General features: G+C 41.2%; 1 protein-coding gene across 2 annotated transcripts in view; it reads right to left on the reverse strand.

Annotated features, from left to right (window-relative positions):
* The window catches only part of LOC117872895 (tetraspanin-15-like), a 201,237-nt gene that overhangs the window by 84,536 nt on the left and 90,070 nt on the right, over window positions 1-26,631 (reverse strand). For both annotated transcript variants that reach the window (XM_034761736.1, XM_034761734.1), the window contains one exon: window positions 19,688-19,783. In XM_034761736.1, coding sequence (XP_034617627.1) covers window positions 19,688-19,783 — 96 coding nt within the window. The remainder of the gene's footprint in view (window positions 1-19,687; window positions 19,784-26,631) is intronic.

Raw genomic sequence — 26,631 nt, forward strand, 5'->3', positions numbered from 1 at the left:
GGAGTCAGTTTCCTTGTTCACACTCCCAAGCCTCTTTCCAACCAATACTCTGCCTGAAAAGCTCTTTCTCAGGGCCGCATTAACCATTGTTTCTCTTGTTATTTCCTGGCTCTCTATTTATTTTCCTGCTTCCGGCTACTTCTGACAGACAAATACAGCTCCACCAAATAATATCCAGCCCCTATATTTGAATTCAGTCTCCAGGGAAAACCCCTCAGATCACATTGCTCAGCTTCTACTCCAAACTTGCGCCATGGCTAGCCTGTGATTTGAGTGGTGGCTTCTGTTGTTTCAGCTATCACTAAACAGAGGAGAATTTAGCTGCTCACTCATTTTGCCTCAACGGAAGGCTACTATCATGCCAACCAGCTTGAAGTTTGTCAAGGCTGAATCCCCACTCTGTCACTCCGAGTGCAGAAGGTGGGGGCCTGCAAGGATTCTAAAAATTAATACTATAAAATATTAAACTCCCAAGGTTACAGCTTTTCTCTGACCTTGGCTTGGTAAACACTGCCACTGTCCAAATGCAAAAAAAACAACAACCCTTGAACCCAGGAAGGAGCACTTGGGAATTCCTCCCTGTGGGGTACCTCAAGCCCTTTCATCTCCCGGGGAAGAGCTGAGATTGAAAACAAAGAAAATTAGCTGTGGCTATCAGCTAATCAAACAACATGCACAAACCTTTTAGGACACCAAAAATCCAATCCTGTTTTAAAAAAGGTAAATTTTATTAAAAACAAAAAGAGAAAAAATACATCTGGAACTCAGGCCTTTTGCTAGATCTTAAAAGAAACAATTACAAAAATTAAACACCCAAAACAACTTTCTTGGGGGTTCAGCTTAAAGGTTACAAGCAAACAAAAGCATCAGGGGTTAGCACAGAGAAGAGCCACAAGCCTTAAAAAATAAACAGAAATAAACCTGATCCCATCTAGCTAAACATGTAGGTTAACTTACACATTTGGAGTTTAGATAAGTAGTTTTAGGCATGATCTGATGATTTATGATCATTACCTGGCTTAAAGCTGCTTATAGCATGGCTGCTCTGTCCCTCCAGCCCAGAGAACAACAGACAAAAGGAAAGTTTCTTTCCCCATTTTAAAAAGTTCTAGCCTTCCCATTGGCTCTTTTGGTCAGGTGCCCACTTTTTTTTTTCTTTACCTGGGGACTTTTTAACCCTTTACAGGTAAAGCAAGTAAAGAACAGCTACCAAGAGGGATTTTACAGCTAACTGGCTGGCTGGGTATCCATCAAAGGGAGTTATCCCCCCCACTTTATTTATCACAAAGTTGGTTTATGATTTCCCATAAACCAAAGATATACTCCCCTGGCAGCCACCCAACCTTCAGCATTAACAACACTAACTGTGAAAACTGCACACTGCACCTGAGTGCTAAATACACTGATTTTCACAAGGAATGACTTTTGACTTTTCATTCTATTTGGCTTCCAAGGACAGTGTTATTTTCATATTGCAGCTTTGCAGAGATTTGTAACAGAAAAAGAATGTGCTGGAGTGAGTTATAATTGCAGATGAAAATGCAAGCAAGCTGCAGAAGGGAAATGTTTTTCAATAAATTACAGTAAGTTTTACAATAACTTTTCTCCTCTCTCCTCCCACTCTAGGGCCTGAGAATGAGATTTCTCATTCTAGTTAAGTGAAACGTAACTCATGATGATCGTCAAATATATTGGGCTTAAATTAATCTTTTTTAGTTAATTTAGTCTAGAAATAAATTATTTTCACAAGACTTGTAAGTGAATTTAGTGCTGGTTAAAGGGGCCAATTTGACAGCCCTAGAGACTAAAACCCTGTCTGTATTCACAGGATAGATATAGCATAGGGAGTAGCACACCGGACTTCATCACTCTTTCCTCCATCAGTATGTCTGGCCTCTGAATTATAGGGACCACCCTCTAGGATCAAGAGGACAGGTCAGTCGCCATGACCCAGTAAAAACCTGCAAAGACAAACAATAATAATTGGGACCAGTTTTGGAAGTGGTTTTAGTGATGTGGTCACCCATCACCCCAGGTCCCACTAGCAATTAAGCTCAAATGAAGTTGAATAAGTCAAAGACGATGACTGAAAATAGTGCATAATTGAGATTCACGGTGCTACTTTGTCCTGATAATTGGCCTCTGGCTAACCTGGCCCCTCAGAAGTGCGGTGTAAGCAGTAGAGCAGACAGCTGGAGATTGGCAGGCTGGAGAACAGTATAGTAGCTTTGCTTGAGGCAAGTCTGTAATCCAAATCGTAGGCCAACTGTGCACCTTTGGAGACATTTACATTGAACCAATGCTTCTCTAATTACTATCTTCATTTCCTCTCTCTAACTCTAACCAATTTTTCATATTTTCTATGAATATGACAAACAGCAGCTGCAGACTGGGTTGTTTTTTGTTTTTCATTTCCATGTATGAACATATCTATTTCAGCCCAGGAAAAATCAGGCTCGTTCATCTTTCATTCAGGTTGATTTAATTAGAGGCAAGTAGGATACGTCCTTTATTTCTTTCCCTTATGATCACAGGCAAGAGTTTTCATTTCATTGTCTTTAATGAATGTATTTCTCAGTCGTCTCCAACACCCAGGCTAGCTGATCCCATTCCACAAAATGCCAATCAGACTCCACTCTCTCTCTCATGGTGATTTTTCTCCCCAAGTCAAACTAAATTAGAGATCAGATTTACAGCTAAATAGAAAGTGGTTTTACTTTTTTCATATTCACAAAATACAAGAGTTCAAGGCAAGTCACGCTCTGTTCTTCGCAGGATGGAACTAAGCTCACACTACATCATGTTTATTTAATTGGGACGGAGACTGTTAAATGAGCTTGCTGGTTTAAATTCTTATCTTGAAAGAAATGTCCATTTGTTGCTGGCGGGGAAAAGTGTCAGACTGACAGTCTTGGATAACTGTTCTCTTATTACCCTCAAAAGGCATTGTACAAATAACAGGAGGGCAAGTGTTGTGTCTTTCCCTACTGCCTGGCCAATATATTCAAGCCTGTTATGGAGAGATGGCCTCTAAAGAAGATACTGAAGTTCAGTCTCTATAGTCCATTTAGCTCTTAGCCTCTCTGCTCAGATTACATGCGGTGGTGAGGAGTTTAATAACTGGTGTGTGTCCACTAGCAATTGGACTGAGACCATCAAATTCATTGCAACCTGGTCGCTGAACAGGTTGGGTTGGTTGTCATTTTAATTAAATGCTATTTATCCAACACAAAGGGAAACCACATCCTTCCAATGTGAGTGATGCTGTATTTTAGAATAAGAGAAGACAAACAGAAGAAGAATAAACTGACCATGAGGGAGCACTGTGGAAGCCTCTCCTGTAAAATAGCATCCAGCAGAAAACAGGCTTCTAAAAGTTTAAACATGCAGTACACAGAGAACAAAATCGTAAGTTTATAACTACATACATCACACATTGGTATAAGCAACATACTTGGTCCCAGTGTAAATCAGGAGTAGCTCCATTGATGTCAGAGTTTACCAGTTATGTCAGATGAGAATTAGGACCGCTTTGCATTCAGTATTTTACCCATAAGAAGTGTTCATTAAAGTTGCATAATGAATACATAATGAATATAGACGTTATACAAGTGATGGAATCCAGAAGTCTAAAGATGGGTCCCAACTCAAATCTCATTTTCAAACATACCAAGACTCTGAGGAAAATTCAGAACTGGATTTGAACCTTGAACTTCTAGCCTTCCCCTGATTGATTTATTTTTTTATCCACATTCTGTAATACTAATATATTTGGTGAGACAGCTACTTATACAGCCTACTCACTTTGTTCTCTTATCCATTTCCAGAATCACTGTTTTGACTTCCGCTATTTGAAATACACCTTTGCTGGTATGCTTATGGTAAGCATTTCCCACCTCCATAAACAAAATAAAAGTAACACCAGTGAACTAGCTGTCCAATCAGTTGTACAATCCTGTTAGTTTAAAAACAGGATAGGGCTCTATCATGCATGTGTCTCCCATCAGCTGGTGCACATATCGATGACCGAATAGATGTCTGAAAATGCAGACCTCACGGCCCCTTTGGTGCAGCAGAGATTATCGTGTCCCAGTGAAGAGGTTACATGGATTGAAACTTTGATTTGATCTCTCACCTTCTAAACCCAAAAGCAGCTAGGCCCAGCTTTTTTGCCAACACCCTTCTAACTGAAATTTCAAACTTTGGGTAAGCTCAAATTTCAAACATGCTGGAAGTGGTACAGAAGTGGCGCACCTATGAGCCTGGGAGGAAAGTTAAAGGGGGTGAACTGTCCCTGAGAGTGACACTTTGCTAAACTCGGAGTCTGCACCCACGTCTCCCGAGTAGAGCTGAGTGAAATGGATGAATAATGTATTTGATGAAAAAAAAAAAAAAAAAAGTCATTTTGGACGAACCAAAACAATTCCTGAATTTGACACAAATAGTTTTGGCCATTCACAAAATGGCCAAAGGAGAAGAAGATGGGGGTGACTCTGCTGCTGCTGTTCCCCTCCCCCAACCTTTATAACCATTAGCCCAATGATTAGGGCAGTCACCTCGATGTGGGAGAGGCAGGTTCGAATAACCACTCTGGAAAAGTGACTTTTTCAATTCACCAAAAATTCTGAAAAATTCCATGTTCAGTTTGATCCGACCTTTTTTTTAAAAAGAGAAATGTTCATACCCCCCAAAAAAGATTATTTGCCTAGCTCTATTCCCGAGTCCCAGCTGACAGTTCTGACCACTAGACAACACAGCTCCTGATTTCATACTCCTGCTGCCGAAATTGGCTGGGGAGCCTTTGTGCCACATAGTGGCTGTGCGAATTGGGGCCACCTAATCCTGAAGAGAAATGGGCACCATGTGCTGAGAGGCTTCAGGCTGGGATGTTCACAGGTGCCTAAGGAAATTAGGTACCCAACTCCCATTGAAAATTCAGCATCTAACTCCTTCAGAGTCCTTTAAGGGTCTTAGCCTGACATTACAGAGTTTTGATTAGAACATGACTCCCTGCTTCAGGTACAAGGCAGCAGGTTAGTCCTGGTCAAACCCGATGTTATCAGCAAGCAGCTGATCAGGAGGGACACAAGGGTTTTAGATTTCTTAGCAAGAACGCGAGATGAGCAAGCAGATTAGCTGGACTGACATTTTTGAGGAGTGAATGTGCTGATCCCCATTCAGTTCCCCCAGAGAACAGGTTAAGGAAATAGTCTCATGTCCTTAAGATGCTTAACAAGAGATGACATTTGGCAAGTAACAGCTTTTCCCTAGGAATTTCAACCCTGTAAACTTCAGACTTTCTTCTCGCTGACAGGTCAGTGGCAATGATCAACTGTATTTTCTGCAAATATCTCTGGTTCTCTTTCAGGAGAGTGGAAAAAATAGGTTTTTTAAAAAAAGCAACAACATATTCCTATTTTCTTTCTTCCCTGGCTTATCCTTAGCAACGCATGCGGTTTTTGAAAGAGATGCTCGTATGTGTTTATGTCCCAAACGTGTGCGCTGTTTCTCTTAATACAGAATTTACTTAAGAGTTTGATCCAAATTAACCCCACCTCATGAGAAACATATCTTCTTCTCCTGCCTAAACAGTGTTTAGATTATAATCCAAACTTCATGGCAGATACCTCTCAGTTGAATCCAAACACTCTCCAAAGTTTTAGAAAAGTTGAGATCTGGACTCCCAAAGTGTCAAAGAAAAGATAACACCACATTTATCACCTCAAATATGTTCACACAGACGCTGAAATCCAGTTTATAATGTCCATTTTGTTTTAACACACTATTTTTTTTATACAGTATTCTGTTTTGAAAGTTGTATAAAGGTGTTATTGTGATTCTTGCTTTGTATAGAATATTTGATAGAAGTCTTTAATGGTTAGTTGTAAATGTACTGTAAATAGCAGATCTTAAATAAAAGGACTATTTTGATCACAAGAGCCAGCAGATCAACAAGATCTTCTGATAAAAAAAACAGGTACATCCTTCTGGTATGAGATACAAGTCTGGTATAGAGATGAGCTCTCTTCTCAAGTACAAGACTTCGTAAAAATGCAAGGATGTTCTATTCAGGATATTTTAGAGAGAAATAACGTGGAGAGATCTGTTAACAAGAGCAGTAAACATGGGCTTTTTCACCCCCCTCCTAGCTTCACAGAGAAAAACCTGTTTCAAACTCACACAAAGAATTACAGAAATACTGAAGATAATTTCTTTTAGAGACACTTTCAAGTCTTCTTCATTCATTTACCTTTAAAGAAAACATGTGTAGTTGGGAAATGTTTTGGTTATGACTAATGGCTTGTCTACAAGATGCTGCAGTGTGGTCTATGGGGGTGCGAATTGTAGAGCATTAATATGTTGCTTGAACTGCCCAGTTTGTGTTGATGTAGGACTACATTAGCATGCACTTGGTCCCTTTTAGTTTGTGCCAGCAGGGCCTACCTGGGACAGTTAGAATGCAACGCATTAGAGCATTCTACAGTTCACACCCACCTAGATCACACTGCAGGATTGTGTAGATAAGCTCTAAAACTCATGTTTCCTTTTAAAAAACCTTGTAGAAATCCTGCAATCCCTTAATGCTTAAAGATAGCATAAGCCTTTTTTAAGATGTATGTTTGCAAATATTTTCTCTAAATGCAAACCGGCGTACAAAAACTTCCTGATACGTGTTATGTAAATAGCGAGATGGTTATATGCGACATAACAAGGTCATTTGATGATAGAATTGGTTACTAATAGAAGAAGCCATTGGAGTATAGGATATTTATATTAATTGGGGTATTAATTAGGTATCTGGCAATGCCTAAGCAACTCCTTACTGAGCGCAAAAAAAGACAAGAATCACGGCTTCAAGGTTTGGTGTGAAGAAAGGACAATAACATCTTTGATGATTGCCATAGGGCTCTGCCCTCAAGCATGCCCCCCTTGTGGCCCTGCAGGTACACTGCACACAGCCCCTCAGATTCTTTCAATCAACTACCCAGACTGAGGTTAGTTCAAGCCACGTACCTCGTTCATGGGGTCTGATTTACTAAATCGTTCTACAAAGTGTAACTCACTTTGTTAGTTGTGCCAGGTCTCCACGCTCTGGGTCCACATAAGAATCCTGGTCAGCTCTTGTTCCAGTTCAGGAATGGAGCAGATACATGCTATTGTAACCGAAGGTACTAACAGCTTCTACTGTGAAACACCAGTGTACTTAGACCATGTATTTCAAGTGAGGATACATAAACGAATCTTGGTAAATAGAGAGAAACAGTGGGATTTAATTCAGATTTTAAATTCTTAATATTCATTAATTTGTCTGCCTCAAGCCAGCTCCTTGAATGGCCTGTTTTAAGTAACTGATTTCAACACTTGCTTTGATTTCATAGAATTTAGTTAGGATTACTCACATTGCCTATTTATAAGCTCTTTGTTATCCATGATAAACTGAACAGCACTCACCAACCTTTAAATGAAAGTCCTTTTCCCCATCTATAAGCTGTATCATTTATCTATGATATGTTGCAAAATGTAGCCTAGTCTATAGATGATGAATAAGAATTCCCAGTTATCGCTTTGAAGATTGACAGGTCCTTGTCCCAAGATCAGGCCCAGTACTATTAAAATTATTATATAGTTGGGGAGCCCAATGTGCACAGCTCACACTATAGGAACTCATCTATACTCCCAAATAAATAATTTATGAATCCATTTAGCAAAGTCACAAACACTCTAACTCAGTAAAGTAGATGTTTATTCTGTGGTCTCTCCATCTTCCAGAAGCTGGTGGTAGCTCTTGTTTCTGTGGTTGGCTGATGTCATTATGGACAGCATTCCCCCTTACACTTGACTTCCAGTTCCCCAAAACTTATGGGTTACCTAAGTTTATCTATGCCAAAGTTAGTAGGCCTCAAGCATGAGGCTAGCTGCTGAAGCCAATGTCTTACAGGATACAGGCCTGTAGGTTCCTTGCATTACTGCTGAATAAAATAAAGCAGAATAGAATGCAAAGCAGTGAATAGAATAGAGGTAAGCTAACCCAGTGGGCTACAGGAAGTACTCACTTCTAATTTTGGGGAATGATACTCTGGTTGTAGTTTACTTAGAGATGTGTCCCCTCTAGGGTAGACCTCACTTTTAAGGTTTGATCTCTGTTAAAAGCTTCCACAGAAGGGCCTCCGGAAGTGATCAGAACTGAAGTCACCACTGTTTGTGCCTTGTTTCATTTTGCTTTTACTCCCCCACCCCTTTTCATTTAGTCATAGTTAATCACTGTGATTGCTATGCTTAACTGTTGGGTGCCCTAAAGCAGGGAAAGAACCGCATGTGACTGACAGTGAGAGTCACATCCCGGAAGTGGCACTGAGAGAGACAATTGCTAAGAACTGGGCCCCTGCCATTTCTTGTTTCTCTAGATTACACTTCTTTGGGGGGGTAAATTTTTTGGAGATAAAATTACTTGGCACTCAACAACATGAAATCTCCCTTTCTAGTGCACAGTCCCAAATGAAGCTTTCTTGTGCATGCCTGTTCTGCTGGAAGAGTTTATATCGCTACAATGCCAAAAGTCTTACACGAGGACGAATGTCGGAAGAAAATCTGGTGTGGGTTCTTCATGGCTGCATTTTCTAGCTCCTTCAAAGTGTTGGTCAGGATCTTGGAGGGTGTTCTTCCCTGGGAAGTTAGATATATTCTTAGCTATTTATTGTGCCAGTATTTACTTCTCACAAGACACCACACACACTTAAATGTGTTTTTTAGATCTGAAGGAAGCATAAGAGCTAGTTTTCATGTTTTCTTTCTTGCTACACTTTGATGGAACCCAACAGATGTGGCCTTAGGGGGTCACATTATCAAAAATGATCCATGTTGATGACAGGCAAGGTATTGTAGATATAAGAAATCTGATAGTGGTATTACAATCCTGTCTTCTAGATGGTTGTTAGCATGTGTTTGTTAAAAGAAAAACACACATCCCAATGACAGACTTATGGGATAATGAGCAAGATTGGTGAAAGAAACCTTTCATCTTTTTCTGAGAGAGACTAAAAAGAAGAACATGTTTGCAAGAGAAACACCCATTTATAGGCAAGCAGTGGGCCTGAATTTTCAATCTAAAGAATGGGACACAAAAAAATGTCTTGTGTGTGCAAACAATAAATCTGAGCTAAGCAGTTAATTTGTTTTACACATTTTTCCATTTGTTTTTAATGAACTATTTTTCAGAAAAGAACCACAAAGCAGGGGGAGGAAATGGCTCTAGTATGCCTAAGAGACTGACTTCCAGTGGTCCAAGCCCCTCAGGCTAGGTCTACACTACAGGTGAGGGATGCGATTCCCCGGCTCATGTACACATACTTGCACTAGCTCTCATCTAGCTAGTATGAGTATAAATAGTGTGGGGGAATAGGCCTGGCTGGCCTCCCTTGTACCAATCAGAACATCGGCAAAGACTCGTCATATAGGCCTGCCCTGCAGGCCATAAGCCTGAACTAGGCTAAGTGACACAGCCTCTTGCCAAACTCGGTCAAGGGTCATGACCAGAGGAGGGGGGAGGGCAAGGAGGGAAAGAATAAAAAGCCCCAGCAGCAGCTCTAATAAAATATGTTCATGGCTGATGAAATATAATAACCGCTTGTGTGAAGCAATAGGTAACTGTAGCTGAATGCAAAAATGTCTAGCTAAATGCAAAACTAGCCAGTTAGATACCTTCTTTGAGCGTCCTGTCAACCACTCCCCAGTACACTGACCATAACACCCCGGAAGGTACTATGCACCCTGCCGAGAATATACCCCGAATGAATGCTAAGTGCTGCCCATATCCAAAACCACCAAGAAGCCCTCCACTCAATATGCACCCAATTCTCGTAAATTGATAGGGGAGGTATCGGCAAAAAGGGACAGACCCCAACTCTTATTTCACGCAAATGACATATAATTTGTACTATGTTTGCGGTTTGAAGGAATAAAAGCAGCCTGCGTGCTGTGCTAGGTGTGGTAGTTTTCGGACTGCTACCCCAACGCGTTGGTATGTATTGCAATAAACTGGCCTCAGGTTTGAGTCTGTGAACTAAAATCAATGCGTGGGTGACTTTTTCCACGACAACAGCCATGTAGCCGCAGTAGCACAGGTAGTGTCAGTCGAGATACGGCTTAGCTGTGCTGAGTACAAACAGGTACATATGCATGAGCAGAGGAAGCACACCCCTAGCTCGTAGTGCGGACATAGCCTTAAGCACTTTTGAAAATCTCCCATCGTAGGTGGTTTGGGGAGGAGGCTTTAAATCAGGCCCTAGGAGTTCGATTTCTGGTTGTGCCACTGAGAGACATGCTATATGATCTTGTGAAAAAACTGTTAGCTCTCTGGGCCTCAGTCTACCCATTTGTAAAATAGTTATTTTAATACCTATCTTATAAGGGAGTTAGGAGGCTTAGGGCAGGTGCACAAGCAGAGTTGTACCAGTTTAATTTTATTTTAATCCAGTTTAGTTAAACCAGTGCAAGTGTGTGTAGACACTCTTATTCAGTTTACATTAAATTGATTAGGAATATGTTAAAGATAAACTGAAGTAAGGGCTTATCTACACTATAGAGCCTTTGCTGGTATGGCAAAGATGCTTAGTGGAGATGCAGCATATGTCAGCATAACAACTTCTTTTGCTGTCATAGCTACACTACCTCCCTGAACAACATCAGCTACACTGGCAAAAGCACTCTTTTGTCAGTATATTTGTGTCTATACTGGGGTTGGGTGGAAGGTTGCTGGCATAACTATGTCAGCTAGGGAGTGTGATTCCCCCCCCCACACACACACACACCTAGTCAACACAGCTGTGCTGCAATACTTTATAGGGTAGACCAAGCCTAACGGAAAAAGAAGACCCACGGCAGTGAATCTCAGAGCCCGGATCAACTGACTTAGGCTCGTGATTCATGGCTAAAAACAGGACTGTAGACATCTGGGCTCGGGCTGGAGCCCAGGCTCTGAAACCCGGCAAGGTTTCAGCTGACCCAGGCTCTGAGACTTGCTGCCAAGGGTCTTTTTTGCAATGCAGACATACCCTCAGAGTATATATAAACACACTTGCAGTTAAACGATGCCAGTTTAACCCAGTTCAATTAAACCAGTTAACTATCTGGTTCAAGTGTACATAGACAAAGTTTTAATTGACATTTGTAAAGTGCTTTGAGATCCTTGGTGTTCTTGAAATGCAGAGTACTTTGGGTCTAGCAGACTGCAAGGGTAGTGCATGAAGTCATAGAAAAAGGACATTTACAAGACACAAATTGCACCTGCTGACCCTTGCCTTTGACAATTCAGTTGCTGAGATTTTGCACCCTTCAAAAATTCATCATGCTGCTGACACCCACGCAGTGAAGTCTATTTGATATGTAGATAAAAATCAACAGTTGTTATGAGGCCAGTATTATCAATGTTCCAGCTACTACTTCATAAGGTGTAAGGGAAACTAATCCAAATGATTTATTGAGTCCTAACCAATCTCCTTTGCATTATTACTTGCATTATTTATTACCTTTGACAATATATAAAATCTAGTTTATTTATTATTTCCTCAGTTAAGGCAACCGAATGAGTTCTGAATAGTGGTATGACTTGCAAAAACTGCCAAGCTTTAGCAATAGTAAATAGCAGCTTTGAAGCTATTTCCAAGCATGTATAACACAAATTTGTTATAGCAAGAATCTTGTTCTTTACACTTTGTTCTTTCAGTAATAAGAGGGATTGGCTTACTTTTCCACGGAAGAAGAATGATCTTAGTCAAGGTAAAGAACTGGAGTCCAGTTCCTGGATTCTGTTCCTAGCTCTGCCACAGATTCTCTAAGGGAAATTTACTCCCTCCTTTTCTGTGCGTTGGTTTCCCAAATGATGAAATAAGGATAACAACACTTACTCTCTCTGAGGAGCTAGGTGCATTATTTGTAAAGTGCTTTGACATTTTAAAATTAAAGGGGCTATTCAAATGTGAAATACTGTATTACTGTTGACTTCAAATTGAGAGTGAAATTGAAAGGCTTTTGATTTTAACAGCTAATCAGTGGTTTAGGTATCTTTAAGATTGTCCACTGGGGCACAGTTTCACGTTAAAAGTTATTACAAATCCCTTCTAACTCAGCCAGTTCATTTTCTAAGCTTGAAAGAGGAACAGTCCTGGCCCAATGTATTCCTATTCCTTTGAACCATCTGGCTGTGGGACTAGTCTGATCCAATATGGTAATTCTTAGGGTCCTATGCAATTCTGCAGGCTGCTACTGCATGGGTGGCAGGCTACAGTCAACACAAAATGAGTTTAACCCTTGGTAGATTTGTTTTGTACCAGTTAGTAGCTGAGGCAGCAGGCCTCGTCAGTACAACAGAATGATTTTCCTTACACAATGAGGAAACTCCTATAGAAAAATCATATAAAAATGAATAGGCTGATGGAAGGCCAAGATCTGTAACTCATATTGACTTTCAAGGGGAATGGGAGGCCTATCTCCCTCCCTTTGAAGATCCTGGGCAAAGCCAATAGAATGCTGTAGAAATGCATTATGGTTTTAAAAGAAAGTTACTCTAAAGCCTAAAAGAATGAAATCTAATCTCTAGGGATTTTGAACCTCTGTCAACTCACATCAGTTTCTGTTAAGTTCTATGAGATGGATTGACTAGCCAGCAAAAGGGTTATCATCTGTTAAATTCCATAAGGGAAAGAACTATAGAAATGTTGGAAGATTAACTTTGCCGATTTCTGATTGAAAAGAGGCTTGACATATGAACAAGAAACACAGTACCCTTCTCAGCTTTCAAGGGTCTGACTCATGATTCAAGGTTTCATTCAAGGATGTATCTATCTAGAAAACTGGGACGTGGAACAGCTCCCCCAAGCTTGTGGGTTGCAATATTTATTATGCTAATATTTTAACTTCTATTGCTCCCACATTTCCATCTGATGATACCAGAAATAAATGCAATAATGCTTGATCGGGTCCCCTTTAAAGGGAAACTATGCTACAGTCAAATTACTTAGTCTCAAATGTAAAAATTTTTGCAAACACTACATACCTCCCGTATAACATGTGGAGATCTAGCCTGAGCTGCCTAAAATAGAATCCAGAGGGAAGGCTTGACTGAATTAAAAAAAACAACAAACAGACACTGGGGTATATAAAGCAGGTGGAGTATGAAGAGGAGGCAGGAAACAGTGGAACAGCCAACAGCACCGGAAGCTCTTACGGGCAAATCCCAAGATGTCCAGCTGAGCACAGAGGTTTTAAGATGCTTTCCAAACTATCCAGTGATACTGCACTGGAAGTTGAGAACATGACCATGTTCTGATGTTTCCTGCTTCTGGTCATGGTGGAAATGCCACAAGAACAGCCTCTCTCAAAACAGTATGGCATCTATTGGCTAAAGTTTGACGTATCAGAAGAACTTGACATGACTTGTCTACCAGCGATAGTACCACTGGTAGACAAATCATGTGAAGTTCTTAGATGCAGTGCAAGTAGAGAGTGCATTCAAGGTGCTATTGCTGTGTACACCTTGTATTGGACAGCTCACCAGTTTTCACTGACCTGCAATAAATCTGACCCTCCCAAAAAAGCAACACTGGAGGGATATTGAAAAAAGTCCTGTGTATTCCCCCTGATGGAATAGAAGAGATGAGTCATCAGAAAATGCTTAACAGGGACCTTCAAGGCCTTTTCTCTTTCAGCCTTAACTATACGTGGGATCATCAATGGCAAAACCCTAATGATTTGTAGAAACCATCCCTGTTTTCATAAGAAAGCACTCAGGAGATTTAGCTAGCCAAATCTAGGTGCTTGGCATTGCTGAGAAATAAAACAATGAGGGAGTTCAAGCTTAAAATATTGGAGATATGTGGAGAAGCCAGGGATGGAGGAGGAGAAGACAGTGCAGAACCGAGGACAGGAACTGCCAGTTATGTGAAAGTGTTTGGTGGATGAATGGCTCTTACTCATTTAATTTAAAGAAACAAATTGAATCAAAGAGCTAAAAGCACATTGCCAGCAGCAGTGATGGGGAAAGAATACGAAGCAGCAATAGCACCTTGGATTACTTCTCTTTCCAGCTTCACTGGTCCGAAAACCAGCAAAAAACCAAGGAAAAGAAGCTAACCAAGTCAGAAAGGAACTCACTTCCTGCATTCTACACGTGGTGCAATGAAGATGTGCTGACCAGATTCAATCCTGGACTGTCACTAGTAATCTGTCACCAGGGCTCTGTGCACCTTCTGAGACTCAACTATGCTCAGAACAGCATGTTTTGGCAGCACTGGACTGTTCCAGTGAATTTGAATCCAGGCTTGACCTTTAAGAGATAAAACATTTAGCAATGGTACCACTCCTACATTCAACAAAGATGCTGAAAACGAACAGCACTCTCAAAGTCCCTTCTTTCCAAGGGCTGCCTTGTGTGTAACAAATGCGAATGAAAAACATTAATTAATGAAGCTGCAAGACCCTGGTCAACTAGGGGAAGAGTCTCATTGTGCAGACAAGAAATCTACACTGCAGAGACGTTAACAGCCTGATTTGCTAGAGTTGGTCCGCCTCTAGTCAGCATCTGTACTCAGCACCTTTGAAAATCAGGCCAAAAGAGAGACCATATAAAGTCAAACACAAAATCTGTGGCAGAACCAGCAATGGAACTCAGATGCTTTAAGTCACAAGATCCTTCTCATTCTGAAATGCCAGGAGCCTGTGAATGGTGTCATTTGATACCCTGGAGGAGTCAAATCCTCTATTTATCCATAAGCAAGTAGAACACTGGTACAAACAAGACAGGTACAGACAGATGCTTCCTTCAGCTCAAGTGGCAGACCCTTCTGGCTTGCAGTTCTAGTCCCCATGCCACCCACATGTGGCTTAGCTGCTCACTGTGCTGTGAGTGTATGCCTCTGCTTTGAGATTCATGACAACTATTCACAATGTACGGAAGGAAGTCAACATGAAACAGGGAGGAAGCGTGACTGAACAATGGTGGACTGGCGAGAAAGGAATGAAACATTTAACAATTAACTTCTCATGCAAAAGGCTTAAGTGAATGAGTAATTAGTGGGCAGAGGGGACCAGCACTATGTGAACTAATTAGTTGTTAGAGTTAAAAAAACAGATAACGTCACTCAGCTAGTCAGCAGAGATATCTTACAGATAGTGCAAAAGAGACTAGTTTATTCAACTGACTTATTGAGGCACATAACTGAAGATCTGCTGCTCAGGACTTCATGAAAACAACAAGGAGTCTTAAAGACTTAAAGTCCTGGCACCTTAAAGACTAACAGATTTATTTGGGCATAAGCTTTTGTGAGTAAAAAACCTCACTTCTTCAGATGCAGATCTGAAGAAGTGAGGTTTTTTTTTATCCACGAAAGCTTATGCCCAAATAAATCTGTTAGTCTATAATGTGCCAGCGGACTCCTTGTTGTTTTTGTGGATACAGACTAACACGGCTACCCCCGATACAGGACTTCATGAATATCCATACTCTATGTTATGCCTTTACCAGAGCAAACAAGATTATAAAAAGAGAATGCTGTTCCTTTTTGTGACAGGGACCAGTGACTCTTGAGTTGCCTGGCTGTTATCCTTCCTTAGATCCCCTACAGCAACACCAAGTTTCCCATGAGACTGGGTGAGCAGAGCCTGTAGTCAGAAAGTGAGGCAGAACGACATGATTTTGAAGCTTCCACGTTCCCTGTTGTGCATCTCAATCAGGTGTTTAGCAATTTTTAAAAGACCTACCAGGAGATATTAGATCTTGCTATTTTTAAATAAACACAGGACCCAGCAACGTTGTCAAACAGCTATGAAAATGTACCAGCTGAGACACAAAGTCTGCATCACCCCCACATTCCCCTTCTCGTGAAGATGATAATAGAACTATTAATAATCTATTCACCTATCAAAAACCGTCTTGCTGTGGTAACTGGTGAGAGAAATCTCATAAGGCTGATACATATATACATTAAGGCTGTAGGTTATTAGCTCCCTACTTCACCCAGCTACTCTAGTGATGGGTGCCACACAGATACCTGTAAAAAAAACGAACACACACACACATCTCAGGTCAGCAGATGCTGTGGAAGCCTGTCTCTAATCAATTCAGAGGGGTAGCCGTGTTAGTCTGAATCTGTAAAACTGCAAGACTTCAGTCTTGTATCTGAAGAAGTGAGGTTCTTACCCACGAAAGCTTATGCTCCCAGTACTTCTGTTAGTCTCAAAGGTGCCACAGAACCCTCTGTTGCTCTAATCAATTCATTAGTAGTTGCACAACTGGTGCCTTAGCTGGTGCTCACACACACAAGGAGGTAGTTCACGCTCCATGCCTCGTTCTTTTCTTGACCTCTGTGCTGAGAATCCCAGCAAAGGCAATAACGAAGGCAGGTTTTAGGATATAAATACCTATCCAGGAGGAACGACAATGCCATCAATGCATTTCATACAAACAACCTAACGGATATCATAATAATATAAGAATGGCCATACTGGGTCAGACCAAAGGTCCATCTAGTGCAGTCTTCCAACAGTGGCCAGTGCCAGGTGCCCCAGAGGGAATGAACAGAACAGGTAATCAAGTGATCCATCCCTTGTCTCCAATTCCCAAATTCTGGCAAATGGTATCAAATGGGAATGACGTTCAGTCAACAGGGCAGCATTCAAACCATGGCCATTAAGATCATAAACTATCCTCACTTCTAAAACATGAGCCATTCACTCCCAGTTACAGAGATGACAGCCTTTGAAAACCTCTCCCTACGATATGTTTGCTGCCAGCAAACCCCAAGACTTTTTTTTTTAAATCATGCCGCTAATAAGCCAGATCACCTCTGCTAATAGGATACACAGAGATGGAGGAGTGTAGAATGAGCAGTGACTAGTCATATACGCTCTTGTGACTCCCTCTGAACTCTTGCTAGGAAAGTATCATGTTTGCAGCTAGCAGATACTTAATATATCTGTCAATTACAGGTCTCCATTTAAAAATCAATATTTACCCATGGAAGTATCGGAATTCCTGCAATTCTTCCTACTCTATGTACAGTAAAACACTGCATTGTATGGAAACTGTGGGTAGATGCTGACTCTTTAACAGCAGCCATGGTACCTTGACTGCATAAAATACCCTGCAAACAATACAGTGCCTGGTATTCTACTTTCATTCGGCACGATCCCTAATAATCACCTCACCTACTTATGAATTAAATGGACCCTATAGCAATGCTATACAGAAATACAGGACAGAAAGTGAATGCCTTGGCCAAATAAGATTGCAGAGTAGTCAGGGAAAACAGAAAATAATTACCTGAATTGGAACAGAGATAGGGCTTTACAAGTGCTTTACAAAGGGAGGTAAGCATCATTATCCCTATTTTACAGATGGGGAAACTGAGGCACAGCGAGGGGAAGTGACTTGTCCAAGGTTGCCCAGCAGGCCAATAGCAGAGTTGGAAATAGAACCCAGCTCTCCTGAATCCCACCCCACTGCTCTAACACCTACGCCACACTGCCTCCTCTGAGAGATGGGGTGTGCTTTCTTCCTGTCATTACTATTTGATAATTAACAAAAAAGTAGGATAGGATTTTTCAAATGAACTTAAGGCACTTGGGTTCCTATGTCACTTAGGTATTTTTGAAAATTTTATTTACATAGCTACTACTAAATTTCAACGGTAGTAGGGCCCCTAAGGGCTTGTACATATGAAGAGTTAGGCTCCTTTGTAAACCCCAGCCCTAAAGTGGATTATCAAGTATTGTATTTCTGAGGCTTGGCTTCAATAGTCATGAAGTTTAGCAAGAAAAACAACAACAACAACTTAGCATCAGAGCTTGTGTTAATATAAAAAATATTTCAGGTGATAAAAACTGACAATAATGAGTAGTTGTGACGTTGTGCAGTCTATATGGTTTTATAAAAACTTGATAATAAGTCAATATAATGTAACTGAGATAGTTTTAGAGAAAATACGGTAATAAGTGAATGTAACGTTACTGGGATATGCCTCATGCAAAAGGTCTCTTGTAAGGTATCATTACAAAGCTTATAATCTACTGAGTATGATCATCTGATTTGTATAAATGTACCACTCTTGTATCTAAAACTAGAAATATAAAATGTAACTCTGAGGGCCTATTGTAATTGTGTAAAGTGTGGACCATTAATGATGGTTTGGAATCTTGATGACTCCCATTGTCTGCAGATGGCTGTATTTACCTGTGAGTCTTCCTGTATATGTGTGTGCTGGCAAGTGAGTAATGAAGTCTTGCAGTGACATGTGATCGTGTCACCTGAACTGGAATCCATCTTTAACCTGGTGCTTTTCCAGTGAGGGGTTGTGGAAAACCAGAGAGACAAAGAGTTCCCGCCTTATGCAAAAGATATATAAAGGGAGGAAGAGAACAGAGAGGGAGAGGAGCCATCATGAAGAATCCCCTAGCTACCACCTGAGCTGCAACAAGAGCTGTACCAGGGGAAAGAATTGTGCCCAGGCCTGGAAGGTGTTCAGTCTGAGAAAAACTTACTGAAGCATCTCTGAGGGTGAGATTATCTGTATTTAGTTTGATTAGGCATAGATTTGCGCATTTTATTTTATTTTGCTTGGTGACTTACTTTGTTCTGTCTGTTACTACTTTGAACCACTTAAATCCTACTGTCTGTATTTAATAAAATCACTTTTTATTTAGTAATTTACTCAGAGTATGTATTAATACCTGGGGGAGCAAACAACTGTGCATATCTCTCTATCAGTGTTATAGAGGGCGAACAATTTATGAGTTTGCCCTGCATAAGCTTTATGCAGGGTAAAACGGATTTATCTGGGTTTAGACCCCATTGGGAGTTGGGCATCTGAGTGTTAAAGACAAGCACACTACTGTGAGCTGTTTTCAGGTAAACTTGCAGCTTTCGGACAGGAGATTCAGACCCTGGGTCTGTGTCTGGAGCCAGATGGGAGTGTCCGGCTCAGCAAGACAGGGTGCTGGAGTCCTGAGCTGGCAGGGAAAACAAAAGCAGGGGTAGTCTTTGCACATCTGGTGGCAGCTCCCAAGGGGGTTTCTGTGATCCAACCCGTCACAGTAGTTAACAGAGATTATCCATGAAAACGTGAAGATAAAAAGTAATTCTTTCAAAGCACAAAGGGGCTCTCTCCGGGAGTGGGTGCACACACACTATTATATATTGCGAGTGCATAAATTAACTGGGTGAGATTCTTCATGGTAAAAACATGAGACTAACCAGAAAGAATATTTAGTCTCAGTAGCAGAGTGATTTGCAACTGTAAAGCACCTGTCAGGTTCGTCCGGCTCATTGCAGAACCAAAAATAATTGATTGATCGACGGATGCATTTTTAAGAAAAACTGAATAAAACATTCCTTAAAATGGAAATGAATTCCAGGTAGGAAGGAAATTATCACAGATTTTAAATATATTTTTTAATCTCTCTCACACTCATAGAAATTACAGCTTACTACTCATGAGACATTGTTTTCACAAAGGAAAACAAAAATCAATAATTGTTTTCAATTAGTATTCCCCTTATTGATTATTTGGTTGCTATTTAATGAAGCACAGGTGGCTCCTTCTGGCAGGAGCGACTGAATTATTGTGTCAAGTCAATCTTTACAATAACACGCCAACACTTAAACAAACAAACAAAGCAAAACCACAGCAAAACTAACCTTTTCTTGTACAAAATCCAAAATGTTCTTGAAATCCAGGTCATCATAATAATGCCTAATCCCTTCTTGGATGTTGGAATGGAAAACTGCATTCATCTGGGGAAACAAAAAGAAGCAATAGCACAATACCAAAGTGAAAAAGATGCTTGGAAAATACCAAGAACAGAAGACAAATACAAGGCTACAGAAATTATGCCTTTTTACAAACCACCACCATCTTTCTAGATCACTGTCCAAGGTTTAGGCTGCAATGTTGCCATGTCTTGTGATTTTCCATCTCAGAATAGTTGGTGTTTTTTTTTTAAAGCTGCAGCTACTGGAGTCAGGTGATTACATGAGAATCTCAACTTTCATTTAAAAAAAAAAAAAAAAAACCAAACACAAACAAAAAAAACAACATATTCCCAGTCTTTGTGATTACAAAGAAAAGCTTGAAAATGTGATCCCTAAAACCTGAAACAGCAGAAGGCAAATAAGAATCCAAAGTTTATTTTTTAAATACTTATGATTTCTGGTGCCTGACTTTTGATTTTTGAACCTTCAGGGTTAGCACTCTTGTATGCAACCTCTGCCTTTATTTGCTCCATAGTGCATCTTTAAATATCTAAGGCCATGTCTGCACTACAAAAGTATGTCAACCCAAGAGCTATCACAGATATTAAATTGCTTGTGTGGGCATGCTTGCCTCCTTGTGTCAGCGATGCACGCCCTTGCCAGGAGCGCTTGTATCGATTGTACTGTCCGGGTGGGGCATTGTGGGACGGTTCCTGAAAGCCAATAACAGTTGACACAAGCAAAGCAGTGTCCAGGCAGACACTGCATCGACCTAATTACAACCACCGTGACTCTATGCCACTCGGGGAGGTGGTGTTACTAAATCGGCGTAGAGAGGCACTTATGTCAGCAGGAGCCAAATTTAAGTGAAGACACTTCCATAACTAGGTTGATGCAAGGCAGCTTACGTCGACCTAACTGAGTAGTGCAGACCAGGCCTAAGGGCTTTGCTGTCTACAGACAGTCATTTTGTGTTCAGGTCAGCATGTAGGAGCAGGATTTTATAATGTCCCATAAGAATTAATGTATGATTTGATTTCATCCTGTCAGCCACCCTTTTTGAATAGCAGAAAGGAATGACATACTAGAACAATCCTTATGACTGATTATGATCACCTTTTTGTTTTAGGATAAGTTATAATGTCTACTATGGTTTCCTATATGTATTACAAATTAGGCACTCTAGTTAAATATACATTTCTTTGTTTTAAGGTTTTAGTAAGTAAGAGACAGAATCTTGTATTGTATCTATGTTAAGGAAATTAGAGGAATGTTGAGGGCCTGAAGCCCCAAGGTGAATTGTTTTAGTTATAAGATTTAGCAAGGCTTGATTTACAATGTATTCTGCTGGATATAAAATGCTGTCTGTATACCTTTGAAGGTTTCTGTAAGAGATTGTTTGTGTGAATGAGGAATGTATGCATCAGGAAAAGATAAGGTGTAAAGGCCATTGTTATAATTAGATGGTCAAGGAAGGAGTGAAGAGACTTAAAAGACATCCATAATGAAGGGCTCCAGGGTTTTGGCCGCCCCAAGCAGCCAAAACAAAAAACAAAAACAAAAAAAGCCGGGATCGCGATCTGCGGCGGCAATTCGGTGGGAGGTCCTTCACTCCCAGGTGGAGTGAGGGACCGTCCACCGAATTGCCGCCGAATACCTGGACGTGCTGCCCCTGTCCGGAACGGCCGCCCCAAGTACCTGCTTGAGAAGCTGGTGCCTGGAGCTGGCCCTGACTATTTTTCCCCTTGAAGACTCACTGGCACAGCGCCTCCTCCTGGTCATATTGGAATTAGCTCTTTTCCAGCTTCAAAGTGCCTTCTACTGGCCGGTGTCTTGCCTGCCTCAGGCCCTGTATCCCTTCCAGACCCCAGTGGCCCTTTACCTGGGGGTTCTGCCCAAGCAGTACCCCCTTACTCTAGGTCCCAGGGGAACCCCCAACCCACTATACTCACCTTGCCTCAGTGGCTACTGCCAGTCATCATCTAGCCCCCTTTCACTGGGACAGACTGCAGTCTGTAATGGCCACGCATCATTGGCAATGGGGGGGAGGTTGGACCAGCTGCCTCTGCCTAACCCCGGACTGCACCTCTGCAGCCCCAGTACCTTCTTTAGGCCTTGAACAAGGCCTGCAGCCTGGGGAGTTACTAGGCTGGAGCTCCACAGCTCCTCTTGCCTTTCCCCAGCACTATTCTACCTTTGGTACCCTGCTCCCAGGCAGCTAGGTCCTTCTCTCTCTCCACCACTAGAGAGAGACTCCTCCAATTTCTGGCTCACAGCTCTCTTATCAGGGCCAGCTGGGCCCTGATTGAGCTGGCCACACCTGTGGTCAGCTACTCACTCAGCTTCCCCCAGCTGTTCTCACTCTTCTTATTTCAGGAGCAGGGTAACCACCCCACTACAGTCATGAAACACAGGACTCTGCTATATGGAGTGGGACACACAAACAACAAGCTGACAAAGATCTCTAAGGCAGAGCTGATACAAAAGGCACCGCTGGCTCTAAACAAACACAAATCCTTTATTTTCTACACAAGCTCACGACCTCCAGTAAATAAAAGCATCTTTATCCTGCCTGCCATTATCAGCGAGACGCATGTAGATAGCTGTCAGGGGAGCCAACAGCATCTTAGATTGTGTCTGTAGAGAAATCCCTCCCCAAAAATGGGATTTATTAATATATAGGTATTTCAGCCCTTTGAAGACAGGGCTAGGCAGCACAATGAACCATGAGATTTGTCATATGGCTGTTGGCTACAATTATGATTTGTTGTATTGGATCTGATTCTTTCCCCCATTTTTATTTATTTACTTTTTACGTTTGTGTGTTGGTGTTAGTGAACTAATGCTATGCTGCTGCTAACACCGGAGATCTAAGTATTCTCTCCATAGAGCCTTTGCACATTTAATTCTCTCCCTACTTAACATTTTTCATCCTGTTAGTAACTTTGTTCCCTGACTGCATCACATAAGAGGTTGTATTGCAACATAATAGCTAGTTGCACAGAGACGGGATATGGGACATATTAGTTCCGGTAGTTTAAAGAGTTTCTTTAGTTCATGTTCTGTGGATCTATGTGTTTATGAGTTGTAGGACAAAGGTTCCAGCCCCCATTTCTGACAGCAAGAAATACTGATCTAGTACAGGTGTCTGACTGGAAAGCAGAGAGGGAGGGGGGAGGAGTGGATGGGGGGCGGGGCCTCAGAGAAAGCGGCAGGGGGCTATGGGAAAGGGGTGGGGCTGGAGAGGGAAATAGGTGGGGCAGGGGTGGGGCCTCAGGAAGGGATGGGGTAGGGGAGGTTCTGGCACTCCTGCTGGAGTGTCCAGTTTTTAAATATTACCAAGTTGGCAACCCTATGTGCAGCTAAAATCTGAGACCACAAACGGACACACGCAAAAAGACTTTCCTCACCAGTTCCTTCCCCCACTGCTGTCTAGCCATGAGCTAGTCCTGTCTCTTCACAGCTCAGCTTTTGGCATGCTTGAGATAAATTAATTAACTCAACACAGCTGGCCTGTCTCTGCCACTCTCACAATCACTGAATTAAGGGCACGCAGCCGTGATCTCTTCTCAGAGACTGTACTAACCCTTTCGCTGCCAACTCCTACATAGGGTCCCCGCATTTTATCACACCGAATAGCAACCTTTTCATGCTCTTCCAAAAAGAAGTTTAAGGAAAGGTCCTTTGCTTTAAATTTCATCTGAGTTTCAGTTGGGTGCAATGACATGGCTGATTTTATTCTTTTCGGATAAGGAACATCAGGAGGGAACAACTTTCTTGTTTGAATATTCAATTTTCAACCCCAGGTGGTCAAATTGCTTAGTGGGGTATCCTGATTATGTGGAGTGTGGTGGGAGGGGAAAATTGTTCCCAGCTGAGGATAAGCAGGCTTGATTCCATGCCTGTCATCTATTCACTAGTAAAGAAAGGGTAGAATGCTGCTCCCCTGTGTAAAATCCCACGCTCCATGCAGGGAACTTTACCAGACAGGGAGGAGAGCAGAAATGGCCTTGAAAATGTGAACTGATTGCTATGGTTGAACACAACAAACAGCTTGCAGAACTTCTGCAGCAGTAGGAGGGTTGTGTGTGTCTTTAAGTTAGTTATGTTGGGGTATATCCTGAAGTATTATGTCACACTGTCCCTCCCCCACATCCCTAGTCGCTGTGTCCTTAGAGCAGTGGTTCTCAACCCACGCTCCACTTGCAGCCCAATCAGCACACAGCTGCAGCCCATGTGACATCCTCAGGGCCATTCAGGTAGTACTGGATGTGGCCCACAATGGTAAATAGGTTGAGAACCACTGCCTTAGAGGCCTTAGCGTGGTGGAAAGAATGTTATTTTTTGCGGGGGGGACCACCTGAAAAATGCTACAGCTCCCTTTGTCCACAGCCTGTACACCTCCTCTCCCCAGTGCCCTCCCTCCCCCATTTCACAGTCAAACTGCAGATGCCAGCCTGAAGTGTGGATCTTGAACCTGGCACAAGTGTACGTGTGGCATTGGCTCAGGCTAAATAAAGAACATTTCAATGGAGCGAGGGAGCTACAAATGGGAAAGAAGCCCTCTACAAACATTAACACCGCTTACCAACCTTTATCCAGTTACTTTTTGGCAATTTAATTATGCACAAAACTACATTAAGGGAGAGACAGGTAGCCCATCAAAGACTCATCCTGCAATTCCTAGAGCACATATCAAGAATACTTTGACATATCAGATACTTCAAATTAAGCAGTAGTTTAATATAAAAAGCATTTTACAGATGCTTAGAAAGCTTATTAGCTTGCTCAAAGCAAAGCCTCTAATTCTAAACAGCAGGCCCTATTCCCAGAGTATGTTTGTGGTTTGACTTCTGACAAGATACCACCAGCCACAAACACTCAGAAATATTAATGAAGGGAGGGGGCTTTGGGAGGGGGTTGTTTTGCATAATTAATTCTGACATGAAAATCAAATGTTGGGCGAGCTGGGGAATAGGGAAGAAGAATGCTAGAGAAATTTGAAAAAGAAGGTGTGAGAGGAGACACACGCAGGGACCCCACAGGAGAAGACGCAGCCTGCTGAGATGGTAAAATTAGCAGGATATTCTGAAAGGGCTTTTAAGAAATCGCTCATGCAGAAGTTTATTAAAATGTTAATTCTGATTTTTCCACATCTAAAGATAGACTGCTGGGCATTTTTTTAAATGACCATCATTAGCTTGAAGACAAACAAGATAAAGCCACAGGTTTGCCATAGCTGACAGCTCTGCCACGAGTCAATATTTTTTGAGGTTTTTCAATTTAAAAAAATATATTTTGGGCTTAAAATTTCATTTGATTTTTTCCAGTGAAAAAGCAATTATTTTTGCCAATTCTTTTATCAAGAATTTTAATCGCAAAATCAATTTTTGCCAGACATTTTTAAAAATAAATTGTTTGCTGAAAAGTCAACATTTTTGCCAAAAGTTTTTTTTAGGTTAAATGAAAAATTTATTCTTTTGGCCAAAACCTAGTTTAATAGATTTTTTTGATGAAAAAATCAATGTTTTTCCATTTTTAAAAGACACTCAAGTGAAAAATTAATGTTTTTGACCAAAATAATGTTAGGGGTTTTTTTTTAAATGAAAAATTGATTTGTATTTCCAAAATTGTTTTTTAGGTTTTTCAATTTAAAAAAATCAGATCTTTTGGCTTAATATTGAGCAGCTTTCATTGTGCGTGTTTTGTGTGTCCAGTACTTCCCTGGATGTCTTCATGGGATGATCAACACTGTTTTTAGAACAGACGCAAGTGCACACGCTGCATCTCGTTGCTGGTAGCATAAAGATGCAGGTCTTTGCCACTTGTGTTCATCCGGAAGAAGCCAAAGTACATCCTGAGAATGCCTGTAAAGCTGCCAGGTGTTGGGACACTGGTCTTTGTAACGTATGTTGTGTACACGACCCTGTCACCATAGTACTTCACAAACGTTTAAGAATTTATCCTCGCCATCCCCCTCTGAGGTAGGGAAGGATTTATCCCTATTTTTCCAATAAAGATACTAAGGAACAGAGAGACTTGCTCAAGGTCACACAGGGAAGAAATCGCTCCTGCTTCCTAAGGCCTGGGCTCTGATGGCCATTCAATGTCAGAATGAGGCCCATGGTAGTAATGCTCTTCTCCCTAGCTATCCAGAAACTTTTAAGAGTGCTCTAAGAACTTACTGCACCTATAAATTAGGTAACTGTTTGTTTAGTGTGATGAAGCAATTTAAAGCAAGACACATTCTCATAATGAGGCTGTCTGTGACCATTTCTATGTTTAGCTGTTTCCAGAAGCTACGTGCACCAGAATGTTTTATATTGTAGGCACCACGGAGACATACTATTCCACAATTGAAAGAACCTTATACCCTAGAACAGAGGAACCATCCATTTACAGCATCCTGAATTAAATCTAGACTTTAAGACAGTGGCTAAATGGCCGAGAGCTAAATAATTCTAGCTGCATAAACTCTCTACTTCAATTGGCACAAGGCAGCAAAAGCAGGTATTTAATTTAAATCATCTGCAACTCCATGAGCACATTTACATCTCAATTGGCATAATTAAATGCCTAGTAGTTTATTCCAAATACAGATTCACATTTGCTTTGTGCAGTGTGACAATTATAGGTCAAGAAGATTCATCGCTTGTTAAATCTCTGTTCTCTCTCACCAATTGTTTGATTTTTAATTAAATATTTATATCGCCCATTAAATTAAATTAAGGGATGATTAAGATGCTAATTGTTTTACTCAAGCCACAAGTTTAACGGAAGGGTTGCAATTCCATTTAAAGAAATGTTTGCAGCTTTTCTCCCTCCTGCTGATCATCCTCTTCCTCTGGCGGTTGGGCATGTGTTATTAATATGAGAAAAGGAAAAGTTGG

The sequence above is a fragment of the Trachemys scripta genome, chromosome 2 (genome assembly GCF_013100865.1).
Source record: "Trachemys scripta elegans isolate TJP31775 chromosome 2, CAS_Tse_1.0, whole genome shotgun sequence".
Taxonomy (NCBI): Eukaryota; Metazoa; Chordata; order Testudines; family Emydidae; genus Trachemys; species Trachemys scripta.